A 17,658-nucleotide genomic window follows, 5' to 3' on the forward strand; every position below is an offset into this window, starting at 1 on the left:
TCAGAACCAATACTCCTTTCAGTAGCATTTAGTTCAAAAGGATTCACTACATACTAATTGTATTGGTTCATTTTTGTTTCTAAATGCTTTTCCTCCTGCTCTCTAATTCAGAAATGTACTTACTCTGGCAAATACTGCTTTTAAGTGCTGAACAGAGAAGGAGGAATGCACAGAAGAGAACAAAAAAACAACTGCATAGTAAGATTACCTGTCCTTGGGCAAAGGCTTTGCAATCCACTGCAAAACAAGATAATAGTAAACCAAGAATCTGGGTGCAATGTGAAGGCCAGAAGTCTGGATACAAAATACTAGAAATTCAGACACAGTAAAGATGGAAGCCTGGCTCAGTAAAAATCCAGCAAACAAAAAAATACCACAACACCAAATACTCTGGATTTTGTGTACCTTGCACCATTTAATGGTACATTCATCTTCTATAAGAAACATAACCAGAAAATCTCACCTTTCAACTATTTCTATCAAAGAAATTTTATAGACCTTTGGCTCAAACAGCCCCCAAATCTTATTTGCTTACCAACAAGTTATCAGAACTTTTCCTTCACACATGTGAACAAAACATTTGTGACAACACAAAGAGGAGACACTGGTTTGCAGCAGCGATACTGGCACACACCATGCTTTAACAGATGACAAAGTAACAAAACTCTGGGAACAAGTTTCTTTCCAATACTTATTACTTCTCTTCCCAGTGAGGGGTGGTGCCTCTAAGATCTGACTGCTTAGAGCTAAGGAGCTTCTACAGCTCTCTTTGGAAATCTTCCCCTGCTGTTCTTCCTTTTTTTCTGTCGTGTCAACATTCTCTCCTCACAAACAACTGCTTCCTATCTGAGCTGATTTCTGAGCACAGTGCCACCAGAGGACAGAGAAGGACAGAGACAGAACCACCAGCATCCAGACAGACAGGAGGCAATAAAACTAATATGCAAATGTCCAGTGACTATCAGTTGAATCCTCCCATTTTCCACAATAAAAAGGGAACTAACTAACACAGAAATGAGCAAGCAGTACTCTATGTGAAGGACCAATGTGCTTTCAGTCTCAGCTCACGACTGTCAGTAATGACACTCAGAATTAGCTAATTGTTGTCTGCTTCCCCTTTGCACTGCCCTTGAGCAGCCCTCGCCCATTCAGGCCACATTTCTTCTGTTCACTCCTCCACAGACCAAGAAAACAAAAGACATCAAGCTATGACAGCAGCAGTCAGTACTGACAGAAACTAGCTAAGGAAGGCTGGCGGAATGGATTTCCAACACTTCTGGCCTAGCAACTAGAACTTCCATGTAACAACAGAGCACTTGCCACAGGCACCACTGTTCTACCCCAGTACTGTGCCACAGACTAGGGTAGGAGCTCAGGCTACATCTATCCTAAAGCTAACAGTGCTGGAATCCCAGCCTGAGCCTTGGAGTACTGTTAGAAGAATGTTAGAGAAGTGCCTGGCACCCTGTGGGCCCACCACTCATGCTCTCCCAAACAATTCCCAGGCACAGTGCCAGCATTGGGATGGGCAGGGACTGCTCTCAGCGGGCACTCTGAATGCAGCCATCCTACTTTGAAAAGAACAGGACTCAGTCAGACAGGACCACACCAGACACACACAGCTGGCCTCAGGGCCACAGGATGAAGCCTGGCACTACTTTTGTTTACTACATCTGTAGTCTAAGTCTCTTGCTTAACAATGCAAGGCATTAACCACCAATCAGTTCTAACAACAAGATAAAGTTGTGCCTCCATATCTTCCCCCGCTGTGACCTACATATGAAATAGTCCACAGCCCACTGATATATATCCATGTCAGGCTTCTCCATTGTTCCCACAACAACCCAGATTCTGCCTAAGAATCAGGTTTCAGGGTCCAAAACATTTCACCAGATCAGAAGTTTTACAGCCTTCTGTTACTGCCCCTTCAAACAAAATGAAAGGGGTTTCCTTAGCCATCTAGAGATGAGGTTAGTAGCAAATGGCTCCCTGCAAGGTGATGAATTGAAAGCAGCTGTCAGATTAGACAGAAAGTCCCTTGAGACCAGACTTTGCTGTGTAGCTAAAGTCCGCCCACCTATCTGAGATAAGAACTCACTAAAATGCAAATTCTTATCAGGCATCTGTCCCCAAACCAAGGCCCTCTGCCAGTTACACACCACACTTTGAATATCAGGGAACTCTTCTCATCGTCAGTTTCCTCAGCCTCCAAAATATTCCCTGAATTAAGTCTTTAACGATTTCTCTTTCTTGACACATATTTCCCTCATGAATCCTATGATGGGTTGTTCCAAGTTAGTCACACCAGGATGACAGGAACAGGAGCAGACGAAACTTCCAAGACAGCAGAAGTGTTATCACTTAAGTGATTTTCTGTAGATAAGCAAATGTATAAGGAGATGAGGATGATGCCATTACACTTTAAAAAAGAAATTATTTTATAATTAAATTTAAGCCCACTTCATCAAGTACAGAAGTGGTTAACATCTGACAGCCATCCAGCAGTTCCGGTGTAAAATGGATCTCACAAGTTCAAAGCTGCTTCTTAATAAGTTGTTCACACCACAAAGACAGGCACTGCTTCTTGGTGGCAATCTCAGCAGTCGGGGCAGCAGCTGTAAAGGGCTGTGCTGGCTTGTTTCTTCACAAGTGGCCCTCTCAAGGGAGGTGTGAGCAGTGTGACCTTCCAGCAATCAGTGATAGCCCATGCATCAGAAAGGACATGTGCTTGGTATCACTGGCAGCAACATCACAACTAAATCTGCAGCCTGATATGAGCAAGTCCCAGACCAGTCACATCAAGTTTCACACCCAAAACAGGCAGACAAGTACTTCCCAATACATACTCAAAGGAGCCCTGAAAAGGTTGGCTGTAGCTCTTAAGGACTGGCAACTATATAACTAATGAATCCATGGGGAACATATAATCAGTAACATGCCTACTAGACTGCTCGCTCTTTTTATAAAAAATATTATTTTTAACTTAAAATATTACTGAGCCAACTAAATGATAGCCAATATCTGAATGTTTTTAATGACTAAAAAAACTAAAAGCTAAAGTGTTTGGAAATCAACAAATTAACCTGCTGACACAACTGACCACAGACAAAACCAGAAGTGAAAAATGAGAGTTGGAATGAAGCGTTCAGAAAACTTACTCAAATGAATCACAAGATGTCAGCTGGGTTGCAGCCCCGTGTTGTTTGTATGGCTGATATTCTTTTATGAAATAGTGATGGCAATGGCAATAACAACACAATTGGTCCAATACCCATAAAGGAACATAAAATTTCTTTGAACTCAGATCTATTGTCCCATCATTCAAGTAATCCCCTAATCTTTAGATAATCAAGGCATAGAAATCTATCACCCTCTCTGCAACCCAGCAATGTAGGCACATTAAAGTGCCTACGATGTCAGAACCATTGGGAGTGGCACTGCTGTCCGGTTTGTGGCAGGTCTTTGTGCCAGCAGCACATCGGCATCAGCTTGCCAGGAATGGCCAATATCTGCCTTTCTGTCATTATGTTTGCAGGGTTCTATCAGAGCATCCATTCAGTTTTGGGCAATTACTATCTTGTGGCTTGACATATGGCTATCAGCTGTGTAAGCAATCGGTTATTCTTCCGAGGAGGAGGGCTCATTAGGAAGAGGGAAGGAACTGTTTTCTCCCCACAAAACTGTTTTCTTTTACCCTAGTCTTGAGACACACCGTTCAAAGGGAGCTGAGGCCTCTTCAGATGAGTGGCTTCAATAGAAGGGCAAAGAGGGGAACTAGACATTTTACTTCAGACATCCACCCTGAGGGTCTGTCCCAGCTCAGGTTTACTAAAGATCTGGATGTCCAATGCAGCTTGACTCAACTATCTGTGCAGAATCAGGCTTGGCTAGGTTCAACAATCAAGCAATAGTTTTCATCTACAACAACATTTAAGTCCAAAATCTTCTTCAAGTCTTACACAGACTCTAGGTGTAATTCCCATCCCAAAACTCAATTAGATTCAGCGTGAAAGTAAAAAGGTTGCATTCAGGCTCTGTATGAGATAGCTCTGCATGAATCTCATTGTACCACAATGAAGACTTGGTAGCTGACTGAAAAATGACATTGTTGCACAAGTTTGGGGGGGGGAGGGGGAAGGGGTTTGTTGTTGTTGTTTCATTGGTTTGGTTTTTTGCCTTTAGCTGTTAAAGGCTGAGAATGCTGCAGTCATTCCCACTGCAAAATGGGAGCTCTTCCAAATAGATAAGATAATGGTGTTTCCATTCCATCCTTTGGAAAAGCAGGACTGGTTGCTTCGACACAAGTTGAAAACACGATGTAAAATATTGAGACAGAAATGAAAAGAAGAGGAAAGGAGGGGGAATGAATCAAAGTCACCCCAGAGGAAGAAACAGCAGCCATCCTGTGCCACAAGTACAACCCCCACTGTTTATGTCCTTAATTCAAACAGCCTTCATGCACTCTGAAACAGTACCACTTTACTGATTGCATTAATCAAGAAATCATCTGTCAATTCAGGGCATTTAATGGAAATACTGCTCTGTAAATTTGAATTAAGAGTCCCATCACAATACCAAGAGGATAGGAATAAACAAGAGCATTAACTGTGAATGAACTATGCATTCTTTCACAATGTCATCTAAAGCAGAAAACAAACGAATCTGGCTGAAAGACTCCTCCAAAGGAAACTTGCCATCACATCAAAAAACTGGGAGTGACAAACACTGAGACCAATTTTAAAGATTCATTGCAGAAGACAGATTTCTGTAAGCATGACAATTGCTACTTGCAAATAAAACATTGTCACAAAGTAGAGAAGTTCACAAGATTTCTTTCCATTTCCTAATTTCAAGAGCTTCAAGCAAGAAGATTAAGTGTAGAAGATTTGAAAGCCTCTGCCACTGGAGAGACCTGGTCCAACAAGGTCCAAGAGGACCAATCCAAACTAGATTTCTGCAAGGCTTTGTCACTAAATCCCATCTTAATGCAAATAATAACGGAATAAGAATAATGGTAGTCTTTGCAGGTAATGAAGGATCTGTTTTGCAGCTGTGGGTCAGCAGTGCTCTCTGTCAGCCACCAGTGTAGACTGCCACTGCACGGAGATTTCAAGCATCACCTAAATCAAAGTGTACACAGCAATTTATGTCTTAAAACCCACTACAGCACTGCAAGACCTTTATCAAGAAAACTCTCATTGCAGGTCGAGGATCCAATTTGAAGCTGGAAAGAAAGAAAAAAAAAAATAGAGAGAGAAAGAAAACAGAAAAGAGAGAAAAGTGATTTTGCATCTGGAAGTAAGGAAATGCTCATATACTCCCTAATATTTTCTTGCAAATGCCTTAAAGAAACAATAAGCATGCAACAGAAACAAGTAATTTGTTGACAGCTTCATCTGTCCTGGACTCATCTGGATACCTGCAGGCAGACAGAGCACTCGGGGGTTGCTCTTTTTTCAGACTTCAGATACCAGAGTAGGAAGCCTCTGGGAAGGCCAGGATCTGAGCAGAGGGAAACAGGCTTCAGGACATCATCACTCTCTTCCCCATAAGGAAGGTAACAGCGTTGTCTTTCCAAAATACATCCCTGAAGTATCTAAATCAAAATATCAAGATGCTCCTGCAGACACCTGGCTGCTGTCACTGGTATGATCAAGGTGTTCTCAGATAACAAGTACAAATTGAGGCAAACTTTCCTTAATGCTTCTGAGTGGTAATAATACTCCAGTAGAAAATATAAGAACTCAGCACAGCTACAGATTTGTGTCTTGTACCTGTGTTTTGAGCACTAGATTTTGAGGAATATGTGGATTAGTAAAGAATCCAAACAGAAGAGAAATTATCTGAGGTAAAATTAAACAGTTTGTGGGAAAAGACTTTGAAAGTCTGACAATTAAATCTAGACTGAAACAAACATGATAATAGCCATGAAATAATTGAGAGATTGATGAAAAGACAAAGAAACCACCTCTGTGCTCGCTGAAAAAAAACCACAAAGATGAGATGTTACAGAATGTAATGTTTCTAAAAGTAAGCATACCTAAGAATCAGGACAAACCATCCCCTATGCTTAGGGATAAATGAAATAAACGAGCTCCCTTAATGGGTATCCATCTGCCTCCTGCAAAAATCAGCCAAAAACTGAAAGTCAGCCATGCATTCAGCTACATGTAGACTAATTTACTCAAATCCTTTTGGCTATCCGTGATTCCTGTTTCACTTTTCAACCCATGTGCTCTTTTCTACTGAAGCCCAGCATCTCTGTCCTTCACATACACAAACTCAGCTCCCAGACTGCTTTTACAAGTGAGTTCTGAAAGCACAGGGCAGCCACTCTCTCCCTTCCCCCAGAGATCCCGGCACATGTTCAGACAACAACTGGCACCCCAATGCGAGAGGGAGGGACAAATGGCAGAAGGGCTGATTGATGGCATCTCTGCAGTTGGGAGGAGAGAAAGATGTAGTCAGGTCAAACACTGCATTCTGAAGGATGTAACAAGACCAGCGTAGAGAGATAAAGGATAACAAGGGTCAGATGAACACCAAGCTACAGGAAACAAAGAGAAAGGTTCAGTTCTCACCTGTGTGTCAGCAAAGTGGTGAAACTACTCAGGGAATTTACAGGTATTTTCTTGTTGTTGATGTTACACAGAAGTGTGAAAATAACATCTTTCATATAAACAAATCTGCTGCACACCTAACACCTTGGTTTGTGAACCTTCACTGAAAAAGGTGTGATAAAGGGGAAGAGCTTATCATTTGCTGGCATTTCAGGAAAGTAAAAGCTATACAGATCCCTATCTTCAAAATATGTAGAAATAGGAATACTAATGGCATGAAAGATGACTGCCATAGGATACAAGGGAAACTTGCAAAATGCACGGGGGGAAAAAAATCTCTTCATCACAGTAAAGGAAAAGTGCAGTGCTTCATTACATACTCCTTCCCTCCACAATAAAACTCTTAATTTAGAGCAGAATATTATGAGCAACAACCTCTGCTGCAAAAAACTGACAACATCACTGGTATCCCTGGAGCTTCACCAGATGAAACTTCCTTCTCTCTGAGCCTAAGGATGAATAAATATTTTCAGAGTTTGCTTTGCTTTGTTTTGCTTTTCTGCTTTTCACTTCTGTTTCACTTCCTACAGACTGTTTTCTTCACATTCTCTTTGTACCCGGAGCAGAAGAACTTTTTCATCTGCTCACATCTCAGCCTTTAGTAGCTAATTTTGCACACTACCTGAAAAAGAAAACTTCTACTAAAAGTTACTAGCCCAATTTGAGTCATAACATGAGCACCGAATAACTAATGAGCATTTATGGTTTGCTGATGTTCTTCACACTCTACAATCACAAGGGATGCAGACTTGCACTTTAAATTTAAAGCTGTCATCTTCCTCAATTTGCGAGACTCAGGAACTAGGCCTTAAAGAGAAACATCTCTTGCTGTTAAGGCCTAACAGCAGAAAACCTCGATCATAGGCAACCATAACAATTGGCTATAGGTAAGCATATCTGAGTAATTAAAACATCCAAGCAGCAAAGTTAATTAAGATCTCTTTCAAACAACTCCTTCTTCTCCGCAGCTACTCTTTTAGTTGTCTCTTAGCAGAGGAACATCATCACCCAATCACACAGTTCACCTTAGAACCAGAGTGTATCTGCGTCTCCTGAGGGTGAAATGTGCAGAGAACAGGGGCAGAACAGGAAGCCACACCTTACAGATGAGACGAATGGTGTGTTTGCTGCTCTGAGCATCAGCACCCTAATCTCGGATGCAAACAAGATTGTGAAATATGAAAAAGTGATGCTTATCATATTTCAAGATGGGTGGAGTGCAAAATCCAGAGACACGAGATCAATTACAATTACAAAGCGAGCAAGAAAAGGGAGCATAACAAATATTTTGAGTCTGTAGGATGTGGGTTAATTTATCTGATGGCACATGTCCTAACGAAACATTTACACAATAGATAAGATGGAAGAAGACTTCCAATCTTCATATAAAAATAAACGCCAAAAATATTCCAAACTAAAAATAATCCTGGTGCAATTAGTTATCCAACTTGATACCCATCTGATAAGGACAGCTCAACTTTCAGACTGTTTTCATGCCTCCATCAAACACAGCGATTGCTCAATTGCGAAGTACATTCTGTCATTCTGATATTAGTTGGTGGTTTGTCCTCAGAGAAATGAAAGAGCCATATTTGTATATGAGGCAGAGCACATTTTGGCTTCATATACTTGCAATTACCTGGCAAAGCAGTGGGAGATGCATATGCAGTTAGAACCAAGAATACAATGACATTAAAGGACTGCAGAAAGAAAAAACAAAGTGCATGCAACAAAACACACTGCAATCTAGTGTGATAGATAGTTACAGTTACTATGCTTTCACTTGCAATTAATATGATTACACCTACAAGCTGCTATACCAAGCTTTTAAATACTGACACGTAGCTATAGTGTACCCACTATCCAATCTGTCCTAATAGAGCGATGGACAATGAGTGTGTGTGAAGCATTTCTAAATGGTCTCTAATCATTGTGATGCCAGTATCAGAGATTTGACCACAGTTCTGTAGAATGATTGTACAGCATTCAAAACCAATCAAAACCTTTTTTTTTTTTCCCCCCTTCAAGGAATTTTGCAGCTCCTTTCCTTGTACAACATGGGGAAGAACAAATTCCCAGATGAAAGGTAAGCTTGAAGGCCACAGTGTGCCAACATTACACCTCAGCACCCAAAGACTCCACCATCACATCAACCTCTTCATGCTAGTAAAGTGATGTCACCAGCGGACACTTTAACATCTATCAGACTGGTCAGTTAAACAAAATCATCACTTATTTTAGTTTTGCCACAGAAAAGAAGAAATATTTACAAGATGATACACAAGATGTAAACATATCTGCGTGAATCGCAGTGACTTCAAAGAGGCTTCAAGGAGGCAAAGGATTAATTGAATCTTGAAGTCTGGAGATCTGAAATCCTTATGGTTTATGATCTCAGAGACTTACAACAGAACTATTTGCCTTTATCTCTTTGAAGTTTATCTTACTCCATCAGGAACTTTTAGTCGAGTTCCTTTAGCTTTAGACAATTTTCTACTTTGTTTCTCATTTGATCAGTAGTCCCTAATGACGTTGGCAGCAGGATGTTTGCATCCATTCCCTGTAGTTCTTGCTGCTTTAAAAAACCTCTCTGTGTGATGGGCCTTTATAAGGACATTTTAAATCAAGTTAGCAACATACCTGCATAACTACAGTATTATCTATTAATACCAAGACTCACATTTCTTCTGCAGCATCATACCTGCCTAACAAAGTGGCAGATAAGACAGGACACAGTAAAGCATGTGCATATTTGTAGCAACGTCAGATCACAAGCTGTGGGTTGGTAGAAAACCATTTGCCTTTTCTCAGTATGACAGTGCATCACCTTGGGGCTTAGACTACAAAAACTGGAACTATGAAAATCACATGATGCAGATGAGTATCATACCTGTACCACGCTAACCTTTAATACGAAACCAAGACTCTGTTTAAAAAATAGCTAAATCCCTCAGAACTGATCACCTCATCTTGTAATATCTGAAACAAAACACAGCAAACAGCTACTGCATTTCATTGTCTCCACATTTCTGAAACATAATATTGCAAAGCGACTTCTCACAGGAGTAATAGAAACTGAATGGGAACAAAACTGACCAGGACTGCCTTCTTGTGTCCAAAAGTCAGTGAAAAAGTTTTACAAGCAATGTGCAGATTGAAAAGGAGCTGAATGCATTAAACCTAACAGATTGAATAACCTTATTTAGCTGTAGTTATGTGAGACATGTAAGTTAGCGTTCCAGGTACAGTTCTTCTTGTGATAATTACTAGACATATGGGGTAATAGATCCTAGCAACTGTTGCTTTTATTTAAATAGGTAAACATCTGGACTGGTGTTACTAATCTTTTTACTTCTAAGTTCAAAAGCCAACAGCAAAATATTTTTCATGGTGTTTTTATGGTGAGAAAAGGGCACTACCTCCTATTCTGTAACTTCCCCAATACCCACATGACAAATCCATGGAAGCAAAAATAAAGACCATTATCTTCTACAGAAAGTAAATAAATGAAAGTTTGAGTCCCTGTGTGTTCACAGGGAACCTACCTCCTTTGTAGCTTAGGGAAGAAAGACTTGTAAGCATGCAAAAAGAAAAAGGAAACCTTTCTCTTAACATGGTCTTCTAAAAAGGACAAAACTACTCTTAGTTGTTTTGATTTATTTGCAAATGCATAGCACCAAATACTTAGAGGATTCTTTTGCATTACTAGGGAACACATGGAAGCTTCTGTGAATAAACCCATAGAATGTAGTTGTTTGCTTTTTAAAGCATTGTTTATTGAGAATACTTAATGAGAATTGAAGCTTCAATAGCAAATATTTAACAAGGAGAACAAACTCCCTCACCTATTCTAAGGCACAACTGTCCCATCCTACTTAAGGAAAACTTACTCTGACAATTGAAAGATGTGAGATTTAGCCTTCTGCTATTTATCACAATGATCAGGTTTTCTCAAGCAAAGGAACCTGTACCCCTCAGGTTTTATCTGGGTTCAACAGGAACTGCTTTCTGTAAGATCTGGGAACTGCAGCTGCCCACACAGAGGAACTGCAGGCTTTTCTCCACCGCTGCCAAAAAAATTGTTCCCACAACTTTTGGAAAAATAATCAATTTCAGTACAGTTCATACTATTAAAAAACAAAGCAAAACACCCACAAAATTGCATAACCACATTAGAGAATTAACTAGGTATCGTACCCCAGAAAGTGAAATAGTTTACACTTATTTTGCACTGGGTATGTGCTACTCACACAGAACATGAGATAGTAAGAAAGAGATCTATGGGGCAGGAGCTGCAGATCCTATGCAGTAACATCAGAACACTCAGGCAAAAAAACCCAAACAAACAACTAATGGGAATGAAGTGAGTTTAATTTGTGAGGTTAAAGTAGATTTGAGAATACAGAATCCCAGAGCTACAGTACTACTTCTGCTATGGCAAAACTTTAGCCCTGTAACTCCAGTGACTATATAGATGACGCTATTCATTGCATGCCATGTCCTTTGCCAGCTGTGGGAGGCAGGGCAGAGCACGTTGTGGTACCCTGTCAGAAAACTCTAAGTTAAGGCCTTTCACACATCTGTGCAGGAAATATTTCTCACTCCAAATTTTATTTTTAAGAATTTCTTCCCACTACTGCTCTTTTTACCTCTACAAAATGCAGTGGGTCTTCATTCTCTTTTCCATGGTGTCGATACCATTCAGTTGTCTGAATGCGGCTGTATAGAGTTTCAGCCTATAAGAAGTAGGTCAATGATTGAAGAAACTTCTTGTTATTTAGGAGAGCACAGGAACTTTCAACACACACTTAAAGTTAACCCTGTGTGTGAATGCTCCTCTAAACCAAGGCCTCAAGATAGGAAAGAACCCATCCCTCAGTGCTTTATTCAAACATAAATACTGAAACAGAAACACTATGGGGGAGTAAAGCAACACTATCAGAATCAACGCCTGGAGATAATAGTGCAGCCAAGCCCTGCTGCATGCACACCATCCTGAGAGCACAGATCTCCTGCCACCACCTAAGGTGTATTACTCACTACTGCTCTCATGAAAACTGCCACACTGATAAATATCAATAAATACTTTTTCATTTAGGGATTTGTTTGGTTCTGATGTTCTATTTTTAATCAACATAAATCCCATTTATGAATACTGCGACTGCTTATAGCTGTTGGAACAGAAGCTGAAAACACACGTGGCTTGTGTCTGCGTTCCAGCCTGTAGTTGACAAAATCTCAAATTCAGTACTTAGGACAGAGGAGTTTTCTGAGTTTTTATTATTATTATTGTTATTTTATTTAGTCTATAGCACGGGGCATTTCACAACTCACAGCTTTTTTTAGAGTCTCCTTACAGCGAGACAGAATCCTCATTTCACATGAAGCCAACTGACACTTTAATTGGAAGCTTTCTGAAATTACAGACTTTGTGTTCGACTACTTGAGAGAGAAAAGGAGGCTTTAAGTAGAGGCTGTTTTTAAAGCAACCACTTCCTTTCCGTTTGTTTTTTATTCTAGACAGTTTGCCACTTGGGTGATTCTGAAAAACACTGAAGACAAATAGGGTTTAAACAACAAACAAACAAAAACACGGCCAGAAAGACGACTCAGAAAGAGTCGTTGCAGCCAGTTAAAAGGAATCAGGGTTTAGCACTTATCTAGCAAAACACCACAACGAATTGCTGCCCTGACCAATCTTATGGAAATCTCTGCACAGACTTCCCTCGCTTTCATTGCCGATCTCTGCGAGATCAAATAGTTTGTTCTTTTCTTTTCAAGGCGTATCTGTTATCTAGCAACTTTTACTGCAGGCTTTCAGAGTTATCTGCAGGACTGTGATGGTATGCTGATGAATTTCATATCTATATAGGAAGAAGAAAACATCCAGATGGAGGTTTACTTCTGAACCAGCCCGTTCGGAAGGCGTTGTAATTGCCTCCACATGCACAGACACACCCTGCCCGATCCCATGTTTACGTTTACCACTACAGCAGTATACATATCTAACGTTTATTTACAAACAACAGGCAACGAGGTTTGGAGCTTTTAACAAAGAGTCGAGCAACTTCGCAGCAACTACAACAACAAAAGGGACGCGGCGCTCCGAAAAGAAGCATCATCCTCGGATCGCTCCCTGTCACCGCTGTGCCTCTGCCCCCGGTGCGGGCATCCCCCGCCCTCCTTCTCTCGAGAACAACAGAATCCCCCCGCTCGGAGCGGGCCCGGCCGTGGGCACTTCCCACAAGTTGTTCTCCGCCGCCGGGACCCGCTCTCAGCGCCCGAACCTCCCTCGGAGAGGCCGCGCCGCCCGCCCCCGTCCCCAAAGGGGGCTCCCCCCGCCCGCCCCGCCGCTCACCGACTGCAGGAAGTGGAGGGTCCCCACGTAGTCCCGCTCGGTGCTGAGGATCTCGTTGAGGACGCAGAGGCGGAGGCGCAGCTGCCGGTCCGCGTCCTTGGGGCAGCCCGCGGGCTCCGAGGCGCTGGGGGCGCCGGCCGTAGCAGGAGGCGGCGGAGCCTCCATGGTGGCGTTCCGCTTTCCCGCTGCACTCACTCCTCGGCCGCCTCAGGAGCCCCCCATGGCCGAGCGGTGCCCGAGCGACGGCACCCCCCGCCGGCCCCTCGGCCCCGCCCCGCCCGCGGCCGGAGGCGCTACTGGGGCCGCCCGCCGAAGGGAGCCCGGCTGCGGGACATGCCGAGGTAGCGGCACAGCGATGGAAGCGGAGCTGAATGAGGAAAGGAAGGGAAGCCCCGGCGGAGGGGGGAGCGAAGGGGAGTGGGAGGCGGGCGAGGAGGGCGGGACGGGGCGGGCGAAGGCAGCGGAGCCCTCCCCCTCTGGAGGCCCGGCCGGGCTGGTGGCGGGGGGCGGCTGAGGGGAAAGAGTGAGTGGGGGTCGGTCTGTGGGCGGGATGGTCTTACAGCCGGGCTGAGCTGCACCGCAACACAAACCACGCACTACCCACACACACACAGATAGAGTCCACGCACATCCCTCGGTGCCACATCTCTTGAACACCTCCAGAGACAGTGACTCCGCCACCTCTTTGCACAGTCTGTGCCGCTGCATCAACACTTGCTGTGAAGAAATGTTTCCTAGTTTGAACCTGAGCCTCCTCTGGTGCAACTTGAGGCCATCACCTCTTTTCCTATCGCTGTTACCTGAGAGCAGAAATCGACCCCCACCCCACTTCAGTCTCCTTTCAGAGCTCTGTAGACAGTGATGAGGTCTCCTTTGAACCTCCTCCATACTGGACCATCCCAGGTCCTTCAGCCACTCCTCATAATCACCTGTGCTTCAGACCCTTCTCACCTTATACATACTCAAACAACAACTACATCACACATTTACATCAGCCCCCACACTGGTCACACACACACACTGAACACAGACACACCATGCCACAGTAATGGCACACTGTTACACACATCACACACACCATACATACAGTGCAGTCCCTTACCAAACGCACACAGACCCCTCTTGGGATGTGGCCTGGTGTGAGCACCAGAAATCATAAATATCATGTTTAGGTTTGTTGTAACTACTTATGTGAAGTTAGTACAAGGCACTAAGGGACAAAAGCAGAGGTGAGCTGTATAAATTGCATATGATGGTAAAGAGAGTCCAGTAAGACAGTGTTCTTCCTGCTGACTCTCAGAAACCTAACTTGATTCAAATCGATGGAGATTCTCTCAGATGTCTTCACTGCACTATGCAATGAAAAGCTGCCAGGCTTTTGAATTAAGTAGAAGAAATGTTTCAACAAAAACATTTTAAAAGGTTTATGATATGAACCTTTAAGTGGCATAAAGATGGAGATGATTTTCTATTACCTTAAACAGAAACACAAATAATGTGATAAATCATAATTTTCCTCAGGCTAAAGCAAAATACCTCTCCGGGTTATTTTAAGGATACTTTAAATTGACAGTGAGGTTCTTCTGTCATGACTAATCTCTGTCTTCAAAGCATGAAGTTTTCTATTTAAGAGAAAATGATGGAGTCCAACATACACAATTGTCATCCTGAATATTGATTTAATCTTCTTGAATATCATATTACATGCAACGAAAACCCAGCTCTGCAGCTAAGGAATAGTTGCACAGGCTTCAAGTCTTCTTCATAAAGACAATATCTGAGATATTTTCAGTCCTAGATGTGGACACTGTCTATATCAAGGAATAATGATTTATCAGCTTGCCAGGTCTTTTTTGGATGTAGCTTCAGGTCAAGGAGAACAATGTGCACCTCCACAAACATGGCTTGATATATTGTAATACCACTTTATGTCTGCAGCCTTAACAGAGAGAAATGTTGCCTTCACTCTGAGTCACAAACACGATTGCTTAAAACAGGACAAAAAGTATTGGAAAGCTCATTTATACTTAACTGTAGGAAGTCAGGGGGAAAAGCATGGGGGGAAGAGAACAAGAAGAGATAACTGTGGGTTTTGCACAGATATGAGCTGTGTAGAAGATCACCAAAGGATATGGAGGCACAGCACAGGCCCGAGACAAGGACAGAGAAGCAAAGACTTCAGAACAGGTCAGATTAGACTAAATTCACTATTTTAACTTCAAGTTGCTTACATTTAACCTTTTATTCTCTAAAGTTTTGTGATTGATTTAGTTAGTGTGTCTCTTGTTGCTGTATTTTTAAAAACCAAATGATTTTTCTGCCTGGGACAAGTGACAAGACTATCAGCTAAAAGATCCTAGCAGTTTAAATAGCAATATTCTGTTAGGGGAAAATCTGCAGCGCCAAAGCTGCGCCCCCACCCTGTGGCTGAAGGAGAGAGAGTTAATGATTTAACTGTGGCTCCTGTGCTTGCTTCAGAAGTCTCATAATCACTTCATTTCTTCAGTAAATTCTGAGGCAGAACACAACCATAGAATCAGTAGGATGCTGCCTGAACAATGCTAGGAATATGTTAGTGTGTGCCTTTTTGTTTATGCTGTGTGTGATCTACGTACACATTTTATAGCCTTATTGTCAGTATTTCTGTGTTGAAGAGGTATTACTACGTTCAGCTTTTTTAACAGGATCCTACTTATGACTGGAAAGATTAAAATATTAAGAAAAAAGTTTTCATTGAAATTAGAGTTGTTTTTTACTCTTCTTTGAAATAGTTTTTGGTTTTTGTTTTGCTGGGTTTTTTTAGCTGTAGAAAGATCATTTTGGTACCATAAGGTGCATTTTGTTTTGTTAGCTGCTTTTTTTTTGTTTACTATTGTCAAATTTGTTTCCTTCCAAATCATCTCAGATGTATAGCAGCGCCTTATGTCAAACAGGCTGTTTTATTAGTTGCTGGCATAACTTTTCATTTTTAAGACAAGGATCTGTAATTAACCAGGAAGCTGTTTTATTTTTAAAGGGATATTGTATGAAGGAATAAGGTTTCAGCTGAATTTGTTTCTTATAGCTTTTTTTTTTATTTTTTCTTTTCTTTTATTTCTTTTTATTTATTTTTTTTTTTTTTTTGTATATTTATAAAGGAAGTAGTTTACAACTGCTGTTCAGTCTTGAAGAGAAAATCTGCTGCCAATCTTTTTCTTAAGTGAGCACTTCAAAACCAAACAAAAATGCTGCTACTTTGTAAAAGAGTCAGGGAGTCAATTATCAGGAGAGTGACATATCAATTACTATGAAACTCACAATCTTTCATGAAGATGTAATTAATTTACATGTGCTTGTAAATTGTTTGGGGCTGTTAGATTTATACACTGTCTACCACAGTATCACCAAGGTGTGAAGGTCTCTGTGTAATCACAACACCGAAAAACCCCAACGATCAGCTGTGTTTGTCTCTGTACTGGCTGTATTCCCTCTTGTGTGAGAAAGCACTACTGGCCCTGTGAAGACCCTGCTGAAGGCTCTAGGAAGGCCACTATAGCACAAGACTTAAATTCAGTATGATTGTAGAGTTTATTAATTAAACTGAGATTACAACTTTTAGCCTTAGCAAGGAAGATCTCATAACGACCTACCTACCTCTTCCTCACTGTTTTTGTGGGGGTATCTTTCTCCTTTCTTCTTACTCCATTCTGAGAGAAGTATCTGTTCACCAAAGCATATGTTCTGAAATTTGCTTAAGTTAACAGGTGTTATTTGGACTCTTGGATTCTTTTGCAATCAGTTCCACATTTCACAGTGAGATGGATGATAATAAATGAATTAATTAATAAAATCTCTTCCATTTCAGACCTGACAGTTTACTTGGGTGCACCTTAACTTTAGTACTGTGTTAAGTGGATCTTAATCACTGTTCATGATCCTTTTACTGTCTATTTAAGATTTTACAGACCTTTCATACATTCCCTTTCAATGGTCTCTACATCAAGTTAAAATGCCCATGTCTGTTAGTCTCTCCTCATATTGAAGCCATTTCCTATGGCTGATCATCCTTCCTGCCCCCCTCTGTACTTATAGTGGTACTACTGCATCATCTTACAGATGGTAGTAAAGGCTTTCTGCAATGCATTATAGATGTATGTGTGACAAGGATTTGTGCAGTGGTACCATGATGTTCTGTCTATTGTTTCCATATAGGTTCTAAAGTGCTGCTTGCTTTTACGGCTGCTGCTGAGCAGAGAATAAGCTCTGACTCCAGGCACAGTTTATTGAATGGCAGCAGCTAATTTAAAACCTGTCACTGTATCTGTAGATATGCAGAGTAATTCTGGAAACTTCACTCAAAATAACCTGGTGAATGGAGATTTCCACCAGAGTAATTGAAATCAGATTCTGGCCTGAGTATAGTGGACATGAATCACCTTTCACCTACTCCTATATAATTCACTGGAGCTCAGTGATTTCACTAAAGCTGCTGCTGATTTATTCGAGCTGATAATTAATCCCTTAGATTTCTACAGAAGATTTATCTTATGACAAAATATATAGAGGTTGTTTGTGATGAGCTTTGAAGAAATAATTTCTCAGGTTCTCACTCTGCAGGTATCTGTACTGCTAGTGGAGCATTTGCTTTTCCTTTTTTTACCATCAGCGTAAAAATGATTTCAGAAGAAAAATGCTCAGGTA

At 41.5% G+C, this 17,658-nt stretch overlaps 1 protein-coding gene and 1 long non-coding RNA gene across 4 annotated transcripts in view; one reads left to right on the forward strand and one right to left on the reverse strand.

Annotated features, from left to right (window-relative positions):
• LOC146757842 (uncharacterized) overlaps window positions 1-10,108 on the forward strand; it is a 249,532-nt gene extending 239,424 nt beyond the window's left edge. Inside the window, exon 6 of the long non-coding RNA XR_014935960.1 lies at window positions 8,649-10,108. This is a non-coding gene — a long non-coding RNA (uncharacterized LOC146757842). The remainder of the gene's footprint in view (window positions 1-8,648) is intronic.
• Window positions 1-13,376, reverse strand: part of PREX1 (phosphatidylinositol-3,4,5-trisphosphate dependent Rac exchange factor 1) — a 135,148-nt gene extending 121,772 nt beyond the window's left edge. For 2 of the 3 annotated variants that reach the window (XM_085520325.1, XM_085520324.1), the window contains exon 1: window positions 12,979-13,376. In XM_085520325.1, the coding sequence (XP_085376451.1) occupies window positions 12,979-13,143 (165 nt within the window). In that variant the 5' untranslated portion in view covers window positions 13,144-13,376. The remainder of the gene's footprint in view (window positions 1-12,978) is intronic. The other variant, XM_085520326.1, reaches the window with a different exon arrangement.
• Window positions 13,377-17,658: the final 4,282 nt, after the last annotated feature.

This window comes from Coturnix japonica, chromosome 19, assembly GCF_054131305.1.
Source record: "Coturnix japonica strain WE chromosome 19, WE-NBRP24, whole genome shotgun sequence".
In the NCBI taxonomy this organism is placed as follows: Eukaryota; Metazoa; Chordata; class Aves; order Galliformes; family Phasianidae; genus Coturnix; species Coturnix japonica.